The sequence below is a fragment of the Cervus canadensis genome, chromosome 6 (genome assembly GCF_019320065.1).
Source record: "Cervus canadensis isolate Bull #8, Minnesota chromosome 6, ASM1932006v1, whole genome shotgun sequence".
Lineage (NCBI taxonomy): Eukaryota > Metazoa > Chordata > Mammalia > Artiodactyla > Cervidae > Cervus > Cervus canadensis.
In genome coordinates this window covers 22740049-22765460 of record NC_057391.1, presented here as the reverse complement: position 1 = coordinate 22765460, position 25412 = coordinate 22740049, and the positions used below count along the sequence as shown (strand labels likewise).

The following is a 25412-nucleotide window of genomic DNA, read 5'->3' as shown; positions in this document are numbered from 1 at the left end:
TCTTCTTTGCTCCTGAGTACTCTTGCCTCTTCTAGTCTCAGGGGAGATATATGAAAACTTCTTAGGGAATTGGGAGAATTTAATCACAAAATTTAAATATTGACAACAGGTAACAGAGATATTTCCTGTTGGGCTTCCACGCTCACAGAGCTCGGTAACATTACTATCCCCATTCCTCTACCTCTGCTCAGAGAATCATTGTCATAATGGATTTAGAGAGGTAGGGACTCCAGCTTTCCTAAGTCTGTAGAGAAAGACAAAGCTGAAAATTTAGATAAACTTTACATGAGCACTGCTCCCCTCTCCCCACCTCTGCTGTGCATCATCTGACTGTTCTGTGCTCTCTGGTTGCTGTTCGGTCACTTGGTCTTGTCTGACTCTTTGCGGCCCCATGGACTGCAGCACAGAGGCTTCCCTGTCCTTTACCATCTCCCAGAGCTTGCTCAAACTCATGTCCATTGAGTGGATGATGCCATCCAACCATTTCACCCTCTGTCATCCCCTTCTCCTCCTGCCTTCAATCTTTCCCAGCATCAGGGTCTTTTCCTTTGAGTCAGCTCTTCACATCAGGTGGCCAAAGTACTGGAGCTTCAGCTTCAGCATCAATCCTTCCAATGAATATTCAGGACTGATTTCCTTCAGGATTGATTGGTTGATCTCCTTGTAGTTCAAGGAACTCTCAAGAGTCCTCTCCAACACCACAGTTCAAAGACATCAATTCTTTGGTGCTCAGCCTTCGTTATGATCCACCTCTCACATCCATACATGAATACTGGAAAAACCATAGCTTTAACTAGACAGACCTTTGTTGGTAAAGTAATGTCTCTGCTTTTTTTTTTTTTTCCCCATACAAGGAGGTTGACTTTATCTGTATCAATTTTCTTTTATGGTACACTCCCAAGTTTTGACAACTTGTTTAGCACAATTTAGCTGCAAGCACTTACAATAGTCTTTTTTTTCCCTTTTCTTTTCTTTTTATTTTTTTACTGGAGGATAATTGCTTTACAGAATTTTGTTGTTTTCTGTCAAACCTCAACATGAATCAGCCATAGGTATACATATATCCTCTCCCTTTTGAACCTCCCTCCCATCTCCCTCCCCCTCCCACCCCTCTAGATTGATGCAGAGCCCCTGTTTGAGTTTCCTGAGCCATACAGCAAATTCCCATTGGCTGTCTATTTTATATATGGTAATGTAAGTTTCCATGTTATACTCTTTCCATACATCTCACCCTCTCCTCCCCTCTCCCCATGTCCATAGGTCTATTCTCTATGTCTGTTTCTCCATTGCTGCCCTGAAAATAAATTCTTCAGTACCATCTTTCTAGATTCTGTATACATGCGTTAGAATGTGATATTTATCCTTCTCTTTCTGACTCATTTCACTCAGTATAATAGGTTCTAGGTTCATCCACCTCAACAGAACTGACTCAAATGTGTTGTGTTTTATGGCTGAGTAATATTCCATCGTGTATATGTACCATAACTTCTTTATCCATTCATCTGTCAAAGGACATCTCAGTTGCTTCCATGTTCTAGCTATTGTAAATAGTGCTGCAATTAACAATGGGATAAATGTGTCTTTTTCCACTTTGGTTTCCTCAGGGTATATGCCTATGAGTGGGATTGCTGAGTCATACGGTGGTTTTATTCCTAGTTTTTTAAGAAATCTCCATACCATCTTCCATAGTGGCTGTATCAGTTTACATTCCCACCAATAGTGCAAGGGCATTTACTTTTCTCCACACCCTCTCCAGCATTTATTGTTTGTAGACTTGTTGATGATGGCCATTCTGACTGGTGTGAGGTGATATTTGTAGTTTTTATTTGCATTTCTGTCTCTGCTTTTTAATATGCTGTCTAGGTTTGTCATAGCTTTTCTTCCAAGGAGCAAGTGCATTTTAATTTCATGGCTGCAGTCACCATCTGCAGTGATGTGGGAGCCCAAGAAAATAAAATCTGTCACTATTTCCATTGTTTGCCCATCTATTTTCCGTGAAGTGATGGGACCGAATGCCATGATCTTAGCTTTTTGAATGCTGGGTTTTAAGCCAGTTTTTTCACTCTCCTCTTTCACCTTCATCAAGAAGCTCTTTAGTTCCTCTTCATTTTCTGCCATAAGGGAGTTGTCCTCTACATTCCTGAGGTTATTGATTTTTCTCCTGGCAATCTTGATTCCAGCTTGTGCTTCACCCAGCCTGCCATTTCACATGATGTACTCTGCATATAAGTTAAATAAGCAGGGTGCCAATATACAGTCTTGATGTACTCCTTTCCCAATTTGGAACCAGCCTGTTGTTCCATGTCTGATTCTGACTGTTGCTTCTTAACCTGCATACAGATTTCTCAGGAGATAGATAAGGTGGTCTGGTATTCCCATCTCTTTAAGAATGTTCCACACTTTGTTGTGATCCACACAGTTAAAGGCTTTAATATAATCAATAAAGTAGAAGTAGATGTTTTTCTGGAATTCTCTTGCTTTTTCTATGCTGCAACAGACGTTGGCAATTTGATCTCTAATTCCTCTGCCTTTTCTAAATCCAGCTTGACCATCTCGAAATTCTCAGTTCACATACTGTTGAAGTCTCGCTTGGAGAATTTTGAGCATTACCTTGCTAGCGTGTGAAAAAAGTGCAATTGTGTTTGAACATTCGCTCTCTGGGCTCCTCTCTTTGGAACATCTGGAACAGTCTTTACTTCTTGCAAAGCCTACAGCGCCCCCTAGTGTGCAGAAACAAAGCTCACTTTAGACCAACTAGCTGGTGATGGACAGGGGGGCCTGGCATGCTGAAGTCCACGGAGTCGCAAAGAGTGGGACAGGACTAAGCGATTGAACTCATTCAGTCAACTCAACATTACATAACCCCAACTCCATTCACTTCCTGTTTCTTGGTCAAAGAAATGCTGAAGGTCAGAAAACAATATAACTGCCTGGATTAAATGGGGATTAAAAATGAACCAATTCTACTTTTAAGATGGAATTTCATGAAAATTAATACCATGAAATAATTTGACAATTTTCATCTACTGCTATTTGATTTTTTTTTTTACTTAGTTCAAAATAAGTGCATAAATGTTTACTAAAATTCTACTGTAAATGAGGTAATTTATGAAATCTTAAGAATATGTAAAAGGGATGAGACAGCATTTTACAGTTCACTGAGTAAAACAAAAGTAAACATAACTATACAAGAATCAAAGAGTAGGACGGTAAGAGGAAAGTAGTGAAAGCTATATGATCCCAGAGAAGAGAGAAATATTTCACTTGAGCCAGGTGAACAAAATCTTATTAAAAGGAGATTGCTTTCTCTTTTCCCCATTCTTATGAGAATATAGCAGAATATGGATACAATTTTAGGAAAGCTTTTATAATTATATTAAGTGTAACATTAAGAGGAATTCATGAATCTATGGAGGATTAAAATAATATAAATAATTATAAATATATAAATAAATTTATATATAAGTATATTTATATTAAATATAAATATATTTAATAATTATACAATAATATAAATTAAAATTCTCTTTGACTCTTCACTTCCAAATTTGACTGTCTTGATCATTCATAGATTTGGAATCGATGCCTGCAGGCTTACTATAGGTTTATATACAGTAAGTCTCCTACATATGAACCTACAAGTTGAGAGCTTTCAAAGATGCAAACATGGGGCTTACTAATGAAGATCTGAACTGAAGGCCCAGAGTAAGGATGAAGAGAGAGGAGAGGAAGAAGTAACTAAAGAACCAAAGAGATTCACAAAGCAGGAAATGGCAAGGGGATTTTCTTTGTTGGAGGAGGCACTGTTAGTTTCTGAGGCAGAGGACCGGAACGTAGAACAGTACACAAAGTTTGCAGCAGTTGTTCAGAATGCAGTCCAGTGCTACTGTGTCTTTTATGATGAGAAAAAGAGTTACCACCCAGACAAGCCCTGGATCATTTTTTTCAAGAGGGTAGATAGAATTGAATCCAGCAGGGAAGCAGAACGTATGCCATCAACATCAGGTGTGAATGAAATCACAGTCTGCCCTCCGTCTCCTATTGCTGATGACCCTTCAGCTGTACCATCTCCCACCTCCTCTCCCTCCTCCATCAGTAACTCTTCCTGCCTCTTCACTCGATGCTAATCCCTGTATGTCAGCTGTTGTACTGTGCTGCTGTGCTTTTCAAGGCACTGTACTGTGAGATTAAAGGGGTTTTCTTTACTTTTTGTGTTTGCTTGTTTGTTATATATTATTGTGTGACAAAGTATTATAAACCTATTGCAGTACAGTACTATATACTCAGTTATGTCAGTTGGGTACCTAGGCTAACTTTGTTGGACTTACAAACATACTGGGCTTAACGAACGTGCTCTCAGAACAGAACTCATTCCTATGTAGGGCACTTACTGTAGGTATACTAAATATACAAACCAATAGAAAATATATAGCATTTTTAGTATTTTATTTAGTTTTTATTTAATACAAAATGATACATATTGTGATACATTTCTGTAACTTGCTTTATGGACTCAATAATAAATCTTGTAGATCTTATTAAATTAACATAGGTTATTATATATATGTATATGCATATTAACACAGGTTCTTCTGCTGTACTGTATTCCATACTATGCATATACTACCCTCTATACGGCCCTTCCCCTATTGATGGTTGTTCCTACTGCCCTGTGTGTAAGGACTGAAGCCCCCTGCCTTACCCAGTGAACCCACCAGACCCATCAAAGAGACACTCCAAAGGAATGTCAATTCTGCTTAAGGGGCAGTGAAGGAGTCCAAGAGAACACCAAGTTAGTGGACAAAACTAGTTTCTGCAAGGTAAGACCAAATTTTTAAAAAAGACATAAGTTCAAAAAGATTAATTTTCAAACAGAAAAAAAGAGTGGAGGAAAGTTAGCAGAGATGAAACACAAATTAAGATTTACTTACAGAAAAGGATGAAACTAAAAATGAGGACATTTCATAATCTGACACAGCAAAAGGTCAGAGACAGTTATGACTAACAGCTTTAGGGAAACATTTTTAAATGTGTCATTTAAAAGGAACCACTTTTCAAGTTTCTCTAAAAACACATCAAGAGAAAGTGGGAAACCTCATCCTCAAATTATACATAATCATTCTGTGTACCAGAAATTAGGGAAAAATTTAATCAAGGAAGGCCTCAGCTGCCTTATTTATGAACTTTACATTTATTTACTAGAGGGTTGTTACTGACAATCATATCCCCCACCCAATTTCATATGTTGAAGACTAATTCCCAGTACTCAGAATCTGACTGTATCTGGCCTTTAAAGCAGTCTTAAGATAAAATGAAGTCATATGGGTACTAATCCATGTAAATAGTGTCCTTAGAAGAAGAGGAAATTTGGACAGAGACATGCAAGAAACAGAAGGAAGACTTGGCAAAAGCAGTGAGAAAAGAGTCATCTACAAACAAAGGCAAGAGGCCTCCAAGAAACTAACCCTGCCAGTACCCAAATCTTAGATTTATAGCATCTAGAACTGTGAGAAAACAAATGTTTGCTATTTAAGCCACCCAGGCTAAGGTATTTTATTATGGCAGCCTTAGAAAACTAACACAAGGGTCAATTTTAATATCCTATCATATGAAATATCACAAAAAAAGCAACTTGAAGTCATAACCTTCCAGGTCTTTGTTCTTTGCCTGTTTGAGTGACCCAAACCTTTATTCCAGAAAGATCTCAGTTTTCAATGGTCCTGTATTAGTTTTGATTGCTGATGTTTTCCATTAAGCTTAGCCACTGGACATGAAAGTAGTAAGAGGCTCCAAATATATTATTCCTTGCTTCCACTGTATGAAAGCAATCCAATATTCTCTTGTTATTCAAGATCAATCACTCCAGCTAATAGGTTCTTTATTCTGCCATGTTGAGTTGATGGCTAGAGAGCCCAAAATATAGAGTCTCATTGTCCATTGACTGGAGCCATTGTTTTGCGCTCTGGTGAAAGAATTCTTCCCTTAGGGACTAAGATCTCCAGATCTACATGCATAAAGTTGCCAGCTTGGAAATCTATTGAAGTTTGTTAATGGATTATTAGGTGTAACAGTGAGAGGAGCCACTCCCTTCTTTTGATTCCAGGTCCCATGTCTTCTGGCTACATGGAGACAGTAACATACAATGGTCTCTGATTCAAAGCACAAGCTGAACCCTGTTACACACAGTGCCATCCTATCATGTTGTCTTCCAACTGGTACTATCTAGAAAGTGAAAGTCACTCAGCCGTGTCCAACTCTTTGCAAACCTATGGACTATAGAGTCCATGGAATTCTCCAGGCCAGAATACTGGAGTGGGTAGCCATTCCTTTCTCCAGGGGATCTTCCCAACCCAGGGATTGAACCCAGGACTCCCGCATTGTCGGCAGATTCTTTACCAGTTGAGCCACCAGGAAGCCCAAGAATACTGGAGTGGGCAGCCTATCCCTTCTCCAGCAGATCTTCCTGACGAGGAATCGAACCAGGGTCTCCTGCATTGTATGTGGATTTTTTACCAGCTGAGCTACCAGGGAAGCCCTGATTAATTACTGGAAAAGTCCAAATTGTTAATTTCATAGATAAAGTAGTTCAAGATTTTCATTTTATTCCTAATAAAATTTATTATTGTAGAAAACTTCTAAAAAATCATACCCAATTATATAAATAACAATGAATTATTAATAAAAAGAAAGAAGGGAGAGACCCAGGGAGGAAGACCACTTTGATTTCACAGGCAGAGTTAGGGTTGGGAGGTTGGATTATGGTTTTCCAGCTGCTTGGGGTCCCTGGTATAAGACTTATTTTTCTTCAAACTCAGCTTGAGTTCAGAATCAAAAGAAAGACTTCAAATAAAAAACTTCTCCTAGATAAAGTGCCCCCTGTAGTCCTTCAGGGTGTGTGGTTTAACCAATGACAGTGAGTCACCTGGAAAGAGAGGTAGAGGAGAGTGTGATCCAAAAAACAGAAAGGAAGGGAGGAAGGGAAAGAGATATTAAATGAGCATACATTTCTTATTCTTAATTGTGTTTCTCCAATAGCCCATTTACTTTCCTTATACCTACCCAGCAACCACTTAAACACATTTATTACAAACCATATCAGTAGGTACTAAAATTATTGTTATTTTCAGACTCACCATTTCACTAAGATAAACCATGGTCACACTCTACTTACTCTGCGTTTTGAGAGCTCCTATGCACGTATCTCCTTATACATTCTGCTGTTGCTTCTCTTTAATCATTGAGTCATGTCCAGCTCTTTGCGACCCAGTGGACTGTAGCCCACCAGGCTCCTCTGTCCATGGGATTTTCCAGGCAAGAATACTGGAGTGGGTTGCCATTTCCTTCTCCAGAGGATTTTCCCAGCCCAGGGACTGAACCCGCATCTCCTGAATTGGCAGGTGAATTCTTTACCACTGAGCCACCTGGGAAAAGTTCCTTATACATTATAGTGTAGGCCAGATAGGCAACCAGAAAACTCCCTCTTCCTCCTTCTCCTCTTTCTCTAGAGTACTCATTATGTTCCAAGTCCTTAAGAACACAAGGACTAGAAAAGCTTCTTATGCAATTCTTCCCATCCTAGACAAAAAGTTTATATGTATCACAAATTTATACTGGTTCCAGTATCATCCTAGTATTCATTAAAATTCTTATCAATATTCTAACAGAATTTGAACTGCTAAACTTACTACCTGATTACTTACCACAATTTTAACATATAAGAATCCAACTCTAACATTCTAACAGTGAAATCATACAAGAACAGGGTGAAAGCAAGGCAGGGGGAAAAATGTCCATAGCTGGAAGAAACTACAAAGGAGTTATATTCACAAATTTCTGGTGTAGATTTATAGAATTTAAGAGAATACCAAAAGAATGAGAAGCTACTTTTATAACTGAGAAAAACTCTTTAGATGAATGAATTATAAATTAATTATAAATCTCCATTCTCCTTGGGTACTATTCTTAAATAGTTGCCAGAACTAACATGACTATAACAGTTTTCTAAGCCCCATAAGATTCTAATCAATCTCTTTAGTGTTAACCAACTTCGGAATTCCTCCTAAGTGAAATAAATATTCAGAGAAAATATTCTAACACTTTGTGACCAACACAGTGAGACCCACGGGGAAAAAAATTCAAGAAAATTTTCTGTGAATGACCAAGTTAAGGAGGCAAATTTTCAGGGAGAACATGAGCAGTTCATCTTTTGTTTTCTGTCTTGAGCAAGATACAAAGTGGTAAATGAAAACCCATACAGTCAATCCCTTAAAACAGTCAACCTAAAGGCAAGTCCTTAAGCATCTGATTAGTACATGATAAGAACATCATTCTAGGATCTTAACTATTTATTGTTACATGGTTTCTAAATGAAGTAAAAAGTTCCCGAAATAAAATTTACCAGACATGGAACTGTAGGCTTATATAAAAGTACCTCTGTCTGCTCAGCTCTCTTTGCCTCATTTGCAATCATATAGCAAAAGATCGCTTAAAATAAAACAAGAAGCGATCTTGAGTGTCTGAAAACTCCACCACCGCGAGTGGTTTGTGTTCAACTCCTCCTGCAGTCCCAGGCACTGTGCCACTCAGTGCACAGAAGTACTCAGCCGAGTCACTCCAATGGGCTGAGAATTTCCTCAGGTTGAAGGAAAATTCACTGCTCTTAAATTCAGCCACGAAGCCTCTAATGCCTTGAACCACGGTGTTGCCTGAAAAGTACTTGAGGAGCAGCTGGGGTCTTTGCCTGGGGTGCTGGGCATACCAGAAGAGATAGGGAGTTGCACCTTAGGAATAGTTACACTTCAGCTCCAATGAGGTTCCTTCAGAGACCAAAAGAGGATCATCAGGCTGGGTCACTGACTGGCCTCTGGAATCTCCTGCAAAATCAATGTCACGTCACTAAAAGCAATGCAGACATCACTATGAAAAGAACTGTATTTGTAGTAAGAGTCTGTAGAACGACAGACCACTAAGAAATTTTACTCACTCAGGGCAAATATCCCCAGTATTGAGATGAGCAACAGTAGCATGGCTGAGCAGTGGAAACACTGTGAAGTCTTCTCTGAATGGCTGAGCAGACAGGAAAGTGGCAGGAAAAAGAAGTTTAAGGCTGGACAAGTTCCCTGCTAAGATACAAATACAAAAGCTGCTGAGATGAGCCTGCAGCTTTCTGATGTTTGATGTCTGATTCTTCTCTCTTGCCTCTGCAAAGAGCTCAGCAAGCTGCAGGAAGAACTGAACAGAGGAAGCTGAACAAGATCTTTAGTTTGTGCATCACCCTCTGAAGGCCAAATGTAGAACCAAAGATTCCAAGGCCCCACGGAGAGCTAATCAGTGTCTTCCTTTTACTTTCCGAGCTATATCAAAAACTTCTGTCTTCCCAATATGTTTTTACCATCCCAAATGTATGATGGTGTGTTAGTCTTAGAGTCTACAGAAATTGAAGAAAAAGAAAAGAAAGTGAAGTCACTCAGTTGTGTCTGACTCTTTGCAACCCCGTGGACTGTAGCCTACCAGGCTCCTCTGTCCATGGAATTTTCCAGGCAAGAGTACTAGAGTGGGTTACCATTTCCTTCTCCAGATGATCTTCCTGACCCAGGGATCGAACCTGGGTCTCCTGCATTGCAGGCAGATGTTTAACCATCTGAGCCATCAGGGAAGCCTATAGAAATTAGATGTCATATAAAAGTAGAGTAACAAGTTACTTCACTGAGAAATCAGTTTTTAAAAGATATCTCAGAGTTGGAATTTGAGTCTATGAGAATCTTTGGAATTAGACTAAATGCCTCAGACAGCTCTGTCATGGTGGTGATGGAAGATGGCAGAGATGTTTTCTTTGACTAATGCTCATGAGTCCACATGATGCTTGTGAAATCTTTTAGACATAAAGACAGGGCCCAAAACTATAAGACATTGGTGAAGAAAATTGAAGGAGACACAAATAAATGGAAAGATATATTGTTCCCATGTATTGGAAGAATTAATATTGCTAAAATATTCATACTACCCAAAGCAATCTATAGGTTCAATGCATGTGGGCATGTTCAGTGGTGTCCAAATCTTTGCAACCTCACAGATTGTAGCCTGCCAGGCTCTTCTGTCCAAGGTATTTTCCAGGCAAGAATAATGGAGCAGGTTGTCATTTCCTGCTCCAGGGGATCTTGCTGACCCAGGGATTGAACCCACATCTCCTGAATTGGCAGGCAGATTCTTTACCACTGAATCACCTGGGAAGCCCATAGTTTCAATGTAATCTGTATCAAAATGCCAATGGCACTTTTCACAGAAATAGAAAAAATAATCTTAAAATTTTTATAGAACTAAAAATGATCCTGAATATCCAAAGCAATCTTGAGAAAGAATAGCAAAGTAGGAGGCATCACACTTCCTGACTTCAAGCTATATTAAAAGCTAGAGCAATAAAACTGTTTGATGTTGACATAAAAACAATCACACTGATCAATGGAATGGAGAGCCCAGAAAAAATTCACATATATATGACCAGTTAATTTACAATAAAAGAATATACAATGGATCAAGGACAATGTTTTCAATAAATGGTGAGGAGAAAACTGCACAGCCACATGCAGAGGAATGAAAGAGCACCCCTATTATATCCCATAAAAAATCAACTCAAATTGTTTAAAGACTTGATCATAAGACCTGAAAACATAAAACTCATAGAAGAAAACATCAAGCTATTTTCAATAACATATATGCATCATGAAAGCATTAAAGTAGTGAAATAAGTGAGATACAGACAAATATTTAATGATATTACTTATATATGGAATCTTAGAAAAGAAAAAAAAAAAAAGCTTATGGAGAACAGATTGGAGATTGCCAGAGGTAGTAGTCAGTACTTCGGTGCAATCTCAAAAACTGTGGAATGATCTCTGTTTGTTTCCAAGGCAAACCATTCAATATCACAGTAATGCAAGTCTATGTCCCAACCATTAATGCCGAAGAAGCTGAAGTTGAATGGTTCTAAGAAGACCCACAAGACCTTTTAGAACTAAGGCAAAAAAAGATGTTCTTTTCATCATAGGGAACTGGAATGCAAAAGTAGACAGCCAAGAGATATCTGGAGTAACAGGCAAATTTGGCCTTGGAGTACAAAATGAGGCAGGGCAAAGGCTAACGAGTTTTGCCAAGAGAACACACTGGTCATAGCAAACACCCTCTTCCAACAACACAAGAGAGACTCTACACATGAATATCACCAGATGGTCAATAGCAAAATCAGATTGCTTATATTCTTTGCAGCCAAAGATGGAGAATCTCGATACAGTCATCAAAAACAAGACCAGATCTAGTACTTTGGGTCTAGAATTTTGGTTTTGTCCTCTCCCCACTCTACCTTCTAGAGGATTCTGTCACCTAATTAGGTAGAAAAGTTGGTTCTGCCATGATAATATTATTGCGTTTCCCTTAAATGAACCTAAGTTAATTAGGGTACACTGTAGTAACTAAGATCTCCCTCCTTCCATCCCAAAATGCACTGGCTTAAAGAATGTGACTGCTCTCTCAAATAAATACCTCCATCTAAGTGAAAGATCAGGTTGACAGGGCAACTCTGCTGGGTGCAGTGATTCAGGGGTGCAGGCTCCTTCCTTCATGGTGCTCTTTCATCCCCTAGGGTATTCCTTGACTCTACACATGGACATCACCAGATGGTCAATACTAAAATCAGATTGATTATATTTTTTGCAGCCAAGATGGAGAAGCTCTATATACAGTCAGCAAAAACAAACAAACAAAAAAAAAAGACCGAGAGCTGATTGTGGCTCAGATCATGAACTCCTTACTGCAAAATTCAGAATTAAAGAAAGTAGGGAAAACCACTAGGCCATTCAGGTATGACCTAAATCAAATCCCTTGCAATTATACAGTGGAAGTGACAGATAGATTTGAAGGATTAGGTTTGATAAACAGAGTGCCTGAAGAATTATGGACGGAGGTTTGTAACATTGTACAGGAAGCAGCGATCAAAATCATCCCCAAGAAAAAGAAATGCAAAAGGCAAAACAATTATCAAGGAAGCTTTACAAATAGTTGACAAAAGAAGAGAAATGAAAGGCAAAGGAGAAAAGGGAAGATATATCCATCTGAATGCAGAGTACCAAAGAATAGCAAGGAGAGATAAGAAAGCCTTCTTAAGTGAACAGTGCAAAGAAGTAGAGAAAAACAATCAAATGGGAAGGACTAGAGGTCTCTTCAAGAAAATTAGAGATACCAAGGGAACATTTCATGCAAAGACAGGCACAATAAAGGACAGAAATGATATGGACCTAACAGAAGCAGATCTTAAGACGTGGCAAAAATACACAGAAAAACTATACAAAAAAGATCTTAATGACATAAAAGACCAGGATGGTGTGATCACTCACCTAAAGCCAGACACCTTGGAGAGTGAAGTCAAGTGGGCTTTAGGAAGCATCACTACAAACAAAGCTAGAGGAGGTGATGGAATTCCGGGTGAGTTATTTTGAATCCTACAAGATGATGCTGTATATGCCAGCAAATTTGGAAAACTCAGCAGTCGCCACAGGACTGGAAAAGGTCAGTTTTCACTCCAATCCCAAAGAAGAGCAATGCCAAAGAATGTTTAAACTACCATACAATTGCACTCATTTCATACAATTGCACTCATTTCACGTGCTAGCAAAAGAATGCTCAAAATTCTCCAAGCCAGGCTTCAACAATATGTGACCCGAGAACTTCCAGATGCTCAAGTTCAATTTAGAAAAAGCAGAGGATCCAGAGATCAAATTGCCAATATCCACTGGACCACAGAAAAAGCAAGAGAATTCCAGAAAAACATCTACTTCTGCTGTACTGACTACGCTAAAGCCTTTAACTGTGTGGATCACAATACACAGTGGAAAATTCTTAGAGATGGGAATCCCAGATCACCTTGCCTGCCTCCTGCAAAACCTGTATGCAGGTCAAGAAGCAACAGTTAGAACTGGACAAGGAACAATGGACTGGTTTCAAATTGGGAAAGGAGTATGTCAAGGCTGTATATCATCACCCTGCTTATTTAACTTCTATGAAGAGTACAACATCAGAAATGCTGGGCTAAATGAAGCACAAGCTGGAATCAAGATTGCAGGGAGAAGTATCGATACCATCAGATATGCAGATGACACCACCCTTATGGCAGAAAGCAAAGAGGAACTAAAGACCTTCTTGATGAAGGTGAAAGAGAAGAGTGAAAAAGCTGGCTTAAAACTCAACATTCAGAAAACTAAGATCATGGCATCTGGTCCCATCAATTCATGGCAAATAGATGGGGAAGCAATGGGAACAGTGACAGACTTTATTTTCTTGAGCTCCAAAAACTGAGGGTTGTGACAGCATCCATGAAATTAAAGATGCTTGCTCCTTGGAAGAAAAGCTATGACAAACTTTGACAACATATTAAAAAGCAGAATCATTACTTTGCCAACAAGGGTCCATCTAGTTAAAGCTATGGTTTTTCCACTATTCATGTATGGATGTGAGAGTGGGACCAGAAAGAAGGCTGAGCACTGAGAAATTGATGCTTTTGAACTGTGGTGTTGGAGAAGACTCTTGAGAGTCCCTTGGACTGCGAGGAGATCAAACCAGTCAATCCTAAAGGAAATTAACCTTGAATATTCATTGGGAGGACTGACACTGGAGCTCCAATACTTTGGCTACCTGATGTGAAGAACTGACTCATTAGAAAAGACCCTGATGCTGGGAAAGATTGTAGGAAGGAAGAGAAGGGGACGACAGAACTTGAGATGGTTGAATGGCATCACCAACTCAATGGGCATAAGTTTAAGCAAGCTCCAGGAGATGGTAAAGGACAGGGAAGCCTAGCATGCTGCAGTCCATGGGGTCGCAAAGAGCCAGACATAACTGAACAACAACAACAAAGTGGTCAGGGATGTTGGGGGAAATGAATGAAAGTGGCAAAAAATGAGACAGAGTCCATATTGATGAGAGTAGCGCTGCCATGTTGAAAGAAGTAACTCTGGTTGGGAAGGCTTTGCCTTAAGGGCCAAAGGAAATACAATTACAGAAACCTCTGTGGCCAGAGGAAATACAACCACACCAAAAGACCAGTCTCTGGGGCTTCCCTGGGGCTCCAGTGCTTGACTCCACACTACCAGTGCAGGGGGCACCGGTTTGATCCTTGGTCAGGGAAGATCCTGCATGTCACAAAGCCAAAAGAAAAAAGAATGATCTCTGAAAACCTGGGAATGGAGACATTCTCTGTTTTCTCTATGACTAATGAGGCCCTATGACAAAAGTCAGAAAGTGTATTTTCTTTGATTCCAGGAGAATGAGCCCAGTCTTCTCCTGGGGTTTTTCATTCATGTGTTCCTTCCTGTCAAGACTAACTTTCATGTAATCTGTCAGTAGTAAATTCATGTAGTAATCTGTCAGTTTTTAAATTTGTAGTCTGTAATTGTGGACTTCTGATTCATAGTCCTGCATAGTTACCTCTCATCTCTTCCAAATTTCCTCTTAATTAAAAGAGTAGAAATACAAAGAGAATAAGCCAAAATCCTTAAGAGTAAAAATATTAGGGATCATCAAGAGATGAGAGATTTACACATATTTCCAAAATACAGAGAGTAAATGACATGATATTGAGGATGAAAGTTAGGTTAGGGAAAAAAAATAGTAAAAATTAAGCTATGAGGAGGAATTCTTGCTGGCTCTCAGGCTAGCAGTCATTCTATCTCCTCTCAGTGTCACTGGGTATTGGCAAAATCCAGCATGCGTAAATTCAATGTCCACAGGACGGTTTGAAGCCTTGGAAAAGTGCTATTTCCTCTGCACTGGAAGAATGCAAGGAAATTCTCCAATTGTCTATGGTGGTAGAAGAAACATCTCATAGTTGAAGAAAAGAGGAGAAATAGAATATTCTCCTTTAAAGATGATGACAGGACTCTAAGACATATATTGATTGCCAGAAAGACTAACGAGTCTTCACAGACAGCTCAGAACACCAAAAACCATGATTCATTAAAAACGAGCAAAAATGAAGTCATTGAAAAATAAGGAAAGAGAAACTTGAAAACAAAACAGCTCTGCTTTAGGTACTGAAAAGACCTAGCCTTTCAGTTGCCATATGCTTTATCATGCTCTTGTGAAGTGATGGAAAATTCATAGTTTTTAAATTTTAGAAAAAGAAAAATTGTAAGTTGAAGGACAACTGAAAAATATAGTTGTCAGCAGACCTAGCCTAGAAGAAATGCTTTAAAAGTTTTTCAAGATTGAAGGGAAATACATCATGTCAGACACATTATCAGAGGAAAACTCCATGGTATCAGAGGAAACTGCATCTTCAGGAATGAAGGAAGAATACTAGAAAAGGTAAACAGCCAATAGATATAAGATCTCTTACTTATTCTTTCATTAAACCTTAAAACACATACAACTATTTAAAGCAAAAGTTATAACATTCTGCTGTAAGGTTTTCAGTGTCTGTAAATGTAATCTATATGGACAATTATAAAAAAAACCCTCAGTACTGATGGATAAAGAGACATATTGTACAAGATTTCAACATTTTCCATGAAACAGAACAATATTAACTCTAACTGGGCTTCCCAGGTGGCTCAGTAGTGAAGACTCCGTCTGCAGTGCAGGAGATGAAGTTTTGATCCCTGGGTCAGGGAGATCCCCTGGAGAAGTGTCTCCATCCCTTGATTTCTTAGGAATTGCAGCTGAGTCAGGTTTTCTTGAATGGGCTTTCCTAGAAGAGGTCATGTTAGCTCAGGGATGAAGACTCTTCTGAGAGACCTCATTTGTGCAGGAGACTGAATCAATCAGAGATCAGACCTAGTTTCTTGTTTGTCCATCGCCCAAGGAGGGATTGGCAACCCACTCCAGTATTCTTGCTTAGAGAATCCCATGGACAGAAGAGCCTGATGGGCTACAGTTCATAAGGTCACAAAGAGTTGGACAGGATCAATAACCTCAGATATGCAGATGACACCACCCTTATGGCAGAAAGTGAAGAAGAACTAAAGAGCCTCTTGATGAAAGTGAAAGAAGAGAGTAAAAAAGTTGGCTTAAAGCTCAACATTCAGAAAACTAACATCATGGCATCTGGTCCCATCACTTCAAGGCAAACAGATGGGGAAACAGTGGAAACAGTGGCTAACTTAATTTTTCTGGGCTCCAAAATCACTGCAGATGGTGACTGCAGCCATGAAATTAAAAGACGCTTACTCCTTGGAAGGAAAGTTATGACCAACCTAGACAGCATATTAAAAAGCAGAGACATTACTTTGCCAACAAAGTTCTTTCTAGTCAAGGCTATGGTTTTTCCAGTGGTCATGTATGGATGTGAGTTGGACTATAAAGAAAGCTGAGTGCTGAAAAATTGATGCTTTTGAACTGCAGTGTTGGAGAAGACTCTTGAGAGTCCCTTGGACTGCAAGGAGATCCAACCAGTCCATCCTAAAGGAGATCAGTCCTGGGTGTTCATTGGAAAGACTGATGCTAAAACTGAAACTCCAATACTTTGGCCACTTGATGCGAAGAGTTGACTCATTGAAAAAAACCCTGATGTGGGGAAAGATTGAGGGCAGGAGGAGAAGGGGACGACACAGGATGAGATGGTTGGATGGCATCACTGACTCGATGGACATGTGTTTGGGTGGACTCTGGCAGTTGGTGATGGACAGGGAGGCCTGGTGTGTTGTGATTCATGGGGTCGCAAAGAGTCAGACACGACTGAGCCACTGAACTGAGGATGTAAGCACAGCACGACACATTGCAACAGAGTATGTTATTTTATGAGATTTAGAAAAATGCACTGTTACCCTTGCCTGCTTGAAATCGTTTCCCCTTTGTAAATTTAAAAAAGTGAAAAATTCTGCTCTCTGTAGAATTGTTTCTTAACATTGGGTCTGTTTTTTATTTCATTCTTTTAAAACCTGTTTTATTGAGGCATACTTGACATCAAATAAGTTGCATATACTTAAAATGTACAATTTGATCATTATTTACAAGGTGTACAAGTGTGAAATCATTATTATAATATAGGTAAAAGCACGTGCAGGACCCCAAAGGTCCCTGGTGGCCTTATTCTTTGTGCTCCTTTTTAACCCCTCCTGTATATCTTCCTACCACATCCCCCCTCCAACCCCTGTTCAGTCCGAAGCAATCACTAGTCTGCTCTTTCTTTCTGTAGATCAGTGTGCAATTTCTCTAGTTTTATGGAAATAGAACCCTAGAGTATATACTGTCTTCTGTCTGGTTTCTTTCGGCGTATTTATTTTGACATTCATCCATGTTGTTGCATTTATCATAGTTCATTCCTTTGAATTGCTGTATCATATTCCATTGTGTAGTTATATCTCCAAAAGTTTTCTCTTGCCCTCTTTATATTTAAATTTTTATTTACTTGCTGTGATTGTGTTGTTGTTGTTGTTCAATCTCTAAGTTGCATCCAACTCTTTGCTACCCCCATGGACTTAGTATGCCAGGTTCCTCGGTCCTCCACTATCCTTCAGAGTTTGCTCAAATTCATATCCATTGAGTCAGTGATTCTGCCTAACCATCTCAATCCTCTGCCACTCCCTTTTCCTTTTGTCTCCTATTTTTCCCAGCATCAGTCTTTTTCAATGAGCTGACTCTTCAGATCAAGTGGCCAAAGTATTAGAGCTTCAAACTTCAGCAACAGTCCTTTGTTGTGATAGGAATACTTAAACTATGCCCTCTTAGTAGTTTTTAAAGTGTACAATACAATATTGTTAACTAAGGATATGACTATTACATGTTTTCACGGGTGTAGTAAGGTTGCCTTCCAAACCGGCTCTAACAAGGCACACCGCTGCTGCGTCCCTTCCCCAGCAAGGACACACTGCACAGGTGCAGCCCCGTCTGTCCCAGTGTGTGTCTCTCAGGACGCAATAGTACACAGCGGTGTCTCTCACGGTGACCTGGGGCAGAACCAAGATGCTGGACTTTCTGTCTTTGGCGATGCTCAGAGAGGCCATCCTATTTGTCACATTGTTGTTCAGACCATGAATCAAGTACTCTGGACCCTGGTGGGGAATCTGTCGATACCAATATACATGCTCACGTCCACTGATTGTGGAGTGATTACAGGGCAAGTGCACAGGTCCTTCTTCAGCGCCCTCCGCTGAGTTTGGCTGTGTGGTCTTAGAATCTCCCAATATGCCTGGGGTATTGAGAAATAGTTGATCAGCTCTGGATTGTCAAATCAAGGTGTGCCAAAGGGCAGATTCACAAACATTCCCATAAACATTCTCTGGCCTTGCCCCATCCTTGAGTATTTTCATGAGATTTCATGTCCTGTGTGTTGCACAGGACAGGAGAATTACTACTCGTATTTATTACTGAGCTAGTCAGAGCCACAAGGCCAAAGATAAGTTGCTGTTTTCCATGATCCTTGGATTCCCTGAACCCCAAAACTTCTTACAGCCAGAAAGCAGTGAGATTCATGGGGGCTCTGTGAGTAGTGGATCTGATAACTTCTGATAATGATGCTCAGACTCTCTAGAAAACACACAGACACATAGAAACACGCAGATGCACATTCTTCCCAGCAGTTTGGTAAAGCACAGTGGGAGAAGTGAAAGCAGCAGACATCTGCTCTTTGACTTTACCCATGAAAGCTGTTCTTTCTTAGGCCCAGATCACTTGCCCAAAGCTAGGAGAAGAGTTATTCCTGTCACCAGTCTCATAGTTGAAGTCCCAGGCCTCAGAGCTCAGGATCTGTGTCTGAGCTTAAGTCGGAGGAGGTCCCAAGTGCCAAATCAGCCGCCACTTGCACAGCCCCATACCAGGCAGCTCATTGGGGTGTTCCCCAGCCAAGCATCAGCTGTCTCTTGGTTGGGTCTACTCACACCCCCAAACTAAACATAAATCTAAACAGAGTGTAACACTATTTTCCCAATATTTAGCCCTAATTCAGAGAGCCTACAGTATGATTACTTTCAAGGTTCAAACTCAAATCAGCTATGTCTGAATGAGTCTGAATGAATCATTTCTTCCACAAGGAGGTTATCCATCTATTTGTATGACAAGAAAAAACCAACCACTATTGGTGATTTGATGCTCCTTTGAGCTGGCATGAAATGTCATTTAATCCAGGAAACCTATGTTGAGCCCTGGGGTATGGGGGGAAGAAGGGAATTCCTATTTATATTCCCAGTCATGGGAAAGAAGTCTCAGGAACAGCAATATATATATACAGTTTAAATTCAAGAGCTAGAAATGTCTTTTTGGTGTAAAAAAAATTACCATAAGTTAAAAATCAAATGGCACAGTGGAAGAAAACATTTGTAACATTTATGACAAAAATAACTTCATAGTTATATAATACTGCTGTTCTCAGTCTGATTGGAAAAGAAAATTAGAATCCAGTCTGAAAAGGCAAGTCACCTGGTAAGCGGGTCTCCTTACTGACTCCTGGAAAGATGTCTTGAGCATCTTCTAAGTGGATTTTATTGGATCCCTCAGGTTTGATCCAGGAACAGATGACTTGAATTTTACTTATTCCTATTCCACCTGAGCCTTCTTTAATGCATACTTTCTCCTTTCCCTGCCCATGCTTAGGGATGGAATGCATTGAGGACACTAAGGAGAAGGTAAGAGAGGAGGAGACGGGAAAAGAAAATATTGAAAAGAGAATGAAATGAAACCATCTTATAAGAGAGATGAAAATAAGCATAAGGCATTTTCTTTTGTTATCCTCAAAGCAGTTATTAACAAAATGTGAAAGAAATTGAAAGTCGCTCAGTCATGTCCAACTCTTTGCGACCCCATGGATTGCAGGCTGCCAGGCTCTTCTGTCCACGGAATTCTCCAGGCAAGAATACTAGAGCGAGTGCTGTTCCTTTCTCCAAGAGATCTTCCCACTCCAGGGATCAAATCCAAGTCTCCCACGTTGCAGGCAGATTCTTTACTGTCTGAGCCACCAGGGAAGCCCATGGATAGAAAAATAATTAAGATTACTCATCCTATTTAGCTGTAGTAACTAAGATTATTACTCTACTCTAGGAACAGATATTTGGCCACTAAAATTTCAACTATTAATCATCTCTCTTCATTTTTTCCCTGTGAGTGGGTCAGCTCTTTGCTCTGCATTTAGGAAGGGGGTTATCCAGGCCCTTGAAGCTCAATGTGAGATTATGAAGTACAAGGTGATGAAGTGGAGGAAAATAGATTCTTTGTATAAGTCACTGATAGCTTCTCCCTCACCCTGGTTGGAGCTTTGGTTTTCCAGAGTAACAGCCCCCTCTTGTGACTGCATACATGAACTCCTTTCCTAAGAAATGAAACTGAAGTCAGTCAGCAGCCACTGGGGCTTTGTGTTTCAACTCTAAGAATAATTATGACAAAAGAGCTCCCTCTGGCCCTCTAGTGGCAAGGTTTCCTAACAGTTTTCTAAAGATTGAATTATTTTCAGTCACTTGGGAATTTTAGAACACATTCTGTAAGATTTTTTTCCTCACAGAAATAATTCTAAATCCCCTCAATCAAATGCCTTTTACTTCCCTTGTTGTATTGAACTTTCCATGTTGGAGCACAGTTTCCAAAGGCCCCATAATTCATCTTTAGCATGGGATTTAGTACAGGCTAAGCACTTAATACTAATTTGTTGGGTGAATGTATTAATCAATATATACTAGGAAAAGTTATGTGGAGTGACTCTAAAAATTATTCCAAACCAAAGCTTCTAATTTTGTGGTAAATAAATTGGACACAAGTATCCAGCTGTGAAGATAAATGCAAGAACAAACCTAAGAGGAAAATTAAAATAGACAGCACAGCAGTTCTTAATTTTTATCCTACAAAAAGGGCAAATTCACATATATAGGAAAGGGAAAACTTGGTTTTGAAAATGTGGTAGTTTATGGCATGGTAGTTGTGTAGTCAATGTTAATTTAATCACCATTCAATGTATATCTACTGCTGGTCAGGTTATAAACTAACAATTAAAATTTAAGGCTGGTGTAATATATAAATGATAGAAATATATATGTTTATAAATTATTATGCTACATTATATATTATTATGTTATATTATATATAGAGTATATATAATATATACAATAACATATAATAGTAGAAATATATAAATGAGAGAAATAATGGGAGTGCTGAAGGAAACATGAAAGTTAAGAGTCATTATATCATTTAGGTACAAGATACAAAAGTCAAGCTCAAGTTACAACTTTTTATCTAGTGTTTCTTACTGCAATGGTCAGATGGTATGGACAATCCAGACCAAGCACAGAGAACCATAAATATTGTGGCACTTTTTATTTTTGTTGATTTGTTTTTACATAATAAGTTCTTTGTGATACAATTCATATAAGATTCAATTCACCCATTTAAATTGTACAATTTAATGGGGGGTTTTTTGGTATATTCACAGAATTGCACAGCCATCACTAAAGTCAATTTTAGAATATTTCATGATCTCTTAAAGGAATCTATAGCATTAGCAGACCCTCACCATTTCTCCCCATGAAATTACATCTAGGCAATGACTAATCTACTCGTTTTCTGTCTTAGTCCATTTAGACTTGTCAGGCAAGTGTATGCTCCTCGGCTCTTTGTCTTGTCGCAATAGGATTTGGAGTGATGGACTTTGAAGCCCTCAGTGCGTCACAGCTGTTGGGTCTTGGACAGACCATGTTATAGCTCTTAGACAAATCAGTGTTACAGCTCTATTTTATTTAGATGATAATAGCAGGAGAATCCATCCTCGAAGTGTGAGGGCATGTGAACCCAAAAACGCGAAGACAAGAGAGTGGAGGAGCATGCCAGCTTGTGGGAGAGAGAGAGAGAGAAAGGGAGAGAGAGAAAAAAACATGCACGCACACGTGGGAGAGAGAAAGAGAGAGAGCCCTTTAGCCCCTCTTTTTATATGTTTTTTTCTTCCCCCTGGGCCTGCTGTATGCAAATTGGGCATAGGCAGGAGTGCTGTTCAACCTGAAGTCCTCACTCCCATCCTCGGACCTTCCTTTGACCTTCCTCTGTTCTATTTTCATGGACTTTTCCCTTCCTTGTCTTTTAGCCACCGCCATTTTGGACTCCTTTTCCCCATTCTATCTACCTAACAGACTGCCTTAACAAATTACCACAGACTGAGTAGTTTAGAAACAACAGAGATTTTTTCCCTCATACAGTTCTGGAGGCTGGAAGTTCAAGAACAAGGCACTGGCAGATTGGGTGTCTAGTGAGGACCGGCTTCCTGGCTCACAGGTGATGCCTTCTTGCTGTCTCCTCATGTGGTAGAAGGGGCAAAGGCTCTCTTTTAGTTCAGTTCAGTTGCTCAGTCCTGTCTGACTGTGACCCCATGAACCGCAGCATGCCAGGCCTCCCTGTCCATCACCAACTCCCAGAGTTTACTCAAAGTCATGTCCATTGAGTCAGTGATGCCATCCAGCCATCTCATCCTTCATCTGTCCCCTTCTCCTCCTGCCTTGAATCTTTCCCAGCATCAGGGTCTTTTCAAATGAGTCAGTTCTTCTCAGCAGGTGGCCAAATTATTGTGAGAGGGTAGCAGGCAGGAAGGCCAGGGGTCTCCAAATGGAGGAAGTAGGCTACAAGTGTCAGATATTTTCATCTCTCTTAAGCAGCAGGAGGAAACAAACTAGCGACACTTTTTTCCTTCTCTATACAAATTTAAAAGGAGGTTTCTCTTAAAATACTGTGTTGCCATGACACCCGGTTTCACCTGAAGCTAACTATTCTCAAACCTTGAGTTAACCAATACATTTTTCTTATGCAAATGTTTGTCTTAAGCTACGTTAATGTACTATGCATTTACCCCAGGCTCTGTCTTCAAGTTGGTTCCACCTAATGGCTCAGAAACTACTTGACAAACCAGTATGTTATACTCAGATATTGTTTCCCTAATCTATGTAAATGAAACTATTTGTATGGTAATCTGCCCTTCTACAAGATTCAAGTCAATCGTTTTATGGCTGGGGATGAATCATCTGGTGCCAAGATTATCTCAAAATGCATCTTATGGCTGAGGGGCCTGGTGCCATTCTGAGTTTTAAGACATTCCTTTCTTTTCATTAACAGACTGTTAGTGACTATATAACATCCAGCTGAAGACTAGCAGGGTGGTACTCCTTCTGCCCCCTTCTGATGCCTATATCAGAAGCTTTCTCTATCTCCTTTATACTTTAATAAAACTTTATTACACAAAAGCTCTGAGCAATCTAGTCTTGTCTCTGGCCCTGGATTGAATTTGTCTTTTCCAGAGGCCAAGAATCCCAGTGTCTTATCGTTCAGCAACAACCTTTCAGTATTGGAGCTTCAGCTTCAACATCAGTCCTTCCAATGAATATTCAGGACTGATTTCCTTTAGGATGGACTGGTTGGATCTCCTTGCAGTCCAAGGGACTCTCAAGAATCTTCTTCAACACCACAGTTCAAAAGCATCAGTTCTTCAGCACTCAGCTTTCTTTATAGTCCAACTCTCTCATCTACACATGACTACTGGAAAAACCATAACTTTGACTAGACAGACCTTTGCTGTTCCATGTCCAGTTCTAACTGTTGCTTCCTGACCTACATACCGATTTCTTTGGAGCCTCTTTTATAAGAGTATTCATTAAGGAGCTATATTGATGTGGTCCACTCAGATCAGCCTCCTGAGGCAGAGAGCAAGGAGAAAGATTGGCAATTGTATGTGAGAGCCAAATGTAATACTTTGAGCTGACAATCTGTATCCAGTTGTCTATTCTTTCACTCATACCATAGTTTTAACTTCATAGTCTTAATATTTAAGGTAGACGAAGTACTTGTCTTGCTTTTTAAATTTCAGAGTGCTTTAAATAATCTTGATCTCTTAAAAATTACAACATTTTGAATTAACTTTTCCATTTCCACACACATACACAGAGATGAGACTGATGGGGACTTCATTGAATGTATTTATAAAATGTGAGAAGATTGACATTTTTGCCTCATCTTTTAATTCATGAACATGGTATATTCTCCCATTTATATGTGTGTGTTAGTCACTCAGTCATGTCCAATGCTTTGTGATCCCACGGACGGTAGCCTCCAGGCTCCTCTGCCCATGGAATTCTCCAGGGAAGAATACTGGAGTAGGTTGCATTCACTTTACCAGGGGATCTTCCTGACTCAGGGATCAAACCTAGGTCTCCGGCATTGCAGGCAGATTCTACACCAACTGAGCCACCAGGGACTCATTTGTATGCAACTACAACTTATTTTTTATAGTTTTATATGCTGTGGTTTTGTAACTATATTTTACAAATTGAATCCTAAGTATATTGATTCTTATTTTTAGTACATTGATTTTTATGTGTTTTTGATAATATAAAAAATTATATTTCTAATTTTAGTTAGTTGCATATAAAATATAATTTTAAATATTGTATTACTAAACTGCTTTAGTAATTTGTATATTATTTTGTATTGTTTATATCACAATCATATTTGTGATATGATAGTCCTTGATTTCTAATTATTAAAACTTTTGTTTCTTTTTCTTTCCTTTCTACACTAGCTAGGATCCAGTACACTGTTTAACAGAAATAGTTCTATTTGGCTTCCTTGAAAGGATTTAACATTTCACCATTAAGTTGGGTATTTGCTTGATGTTTATAGCATATACCCTTTACCAAAGTGAAGAAGGTTTTCTTTTATTCATAAGTTGCTGGGAATTTCTTTCTTTATAATGAGGGAACACTGATTACACATTTAATACTTTTGTGTATTTTTTATTGATTGTGTATTGATGTTTTCATTAATGTGAATTATTACTTTGATTGATTTAAAGTGTTGAATAAGCATACATAGAGCCCAACTTGGTTGTGGGTGCTTTTATATAAAATGCTAATTCTTTTTGCTAATAGTTAATTTAAAAGTTTTGAATTTCTGTTCATTGAAAGACTCTATCTTAAACCTTGTAAAAAATTTATTCATTCAAGTTTTAGTGTCAAGACTGTGGTGTCCTTTTACAGTGCCTACTCCTTTTTTTCTGTATTTAGGTAAGTTTGGTACACAAGCTATGATAAGTTACGCTGTTATAATAAGCAACTCCAAATATCCATGGCTCAATGAAACAGTGATAATTCATTTTGAATCAAAGTGATTCTCTAGGTCAGCTATACTACATGTGATGACTAATGTTTTCACATTTGAACCTCTGTAAATATTGTATCAACACACAATTCAATAATCATCAGAGTCTGTGAAAGTAAAGGTTGAAATTTAAACTAGACAGTTAAATGCAACTATCATGAAGTGACACATGTCATTTCTATTCACATTTCTTCGGCTGAAGGAAGTCCTATGGCCCTGTGAGTCTTCAGGAGGCAATTCTTCTGCCTGGCTGGAGGAGAGGGAACTGGATAGAGTACTGATGAATAGGCATCATGTGCTCCATAGTTGAGCTC

At 39.2% G+C, this 25412-nt stretch overlaps 1 pseudogene and 1 gene segment (V, D, J or C); both read right to left on the bottom strand.

Moving 5' to 3' along the window:
- Positions 1-8375: 8375 nt before the first annotated feature.
- LOC122444035 lies at positions 8376-9147 on the bottom strand. The segment is given in 2 exon segments: positions 8376-8873; positions 8984-9147. Coding segments are annotated over 2 exon segments (450 nt in total).
- An 8623-nt stretch (positions 9148-17770) lies between these two features.
- LOC122444239 lies at positions 17771-18698 on the bottom strand (annotated as a pseudogene).
- Positions 18699-25412: the final 6714 nt, after the last annotated feature.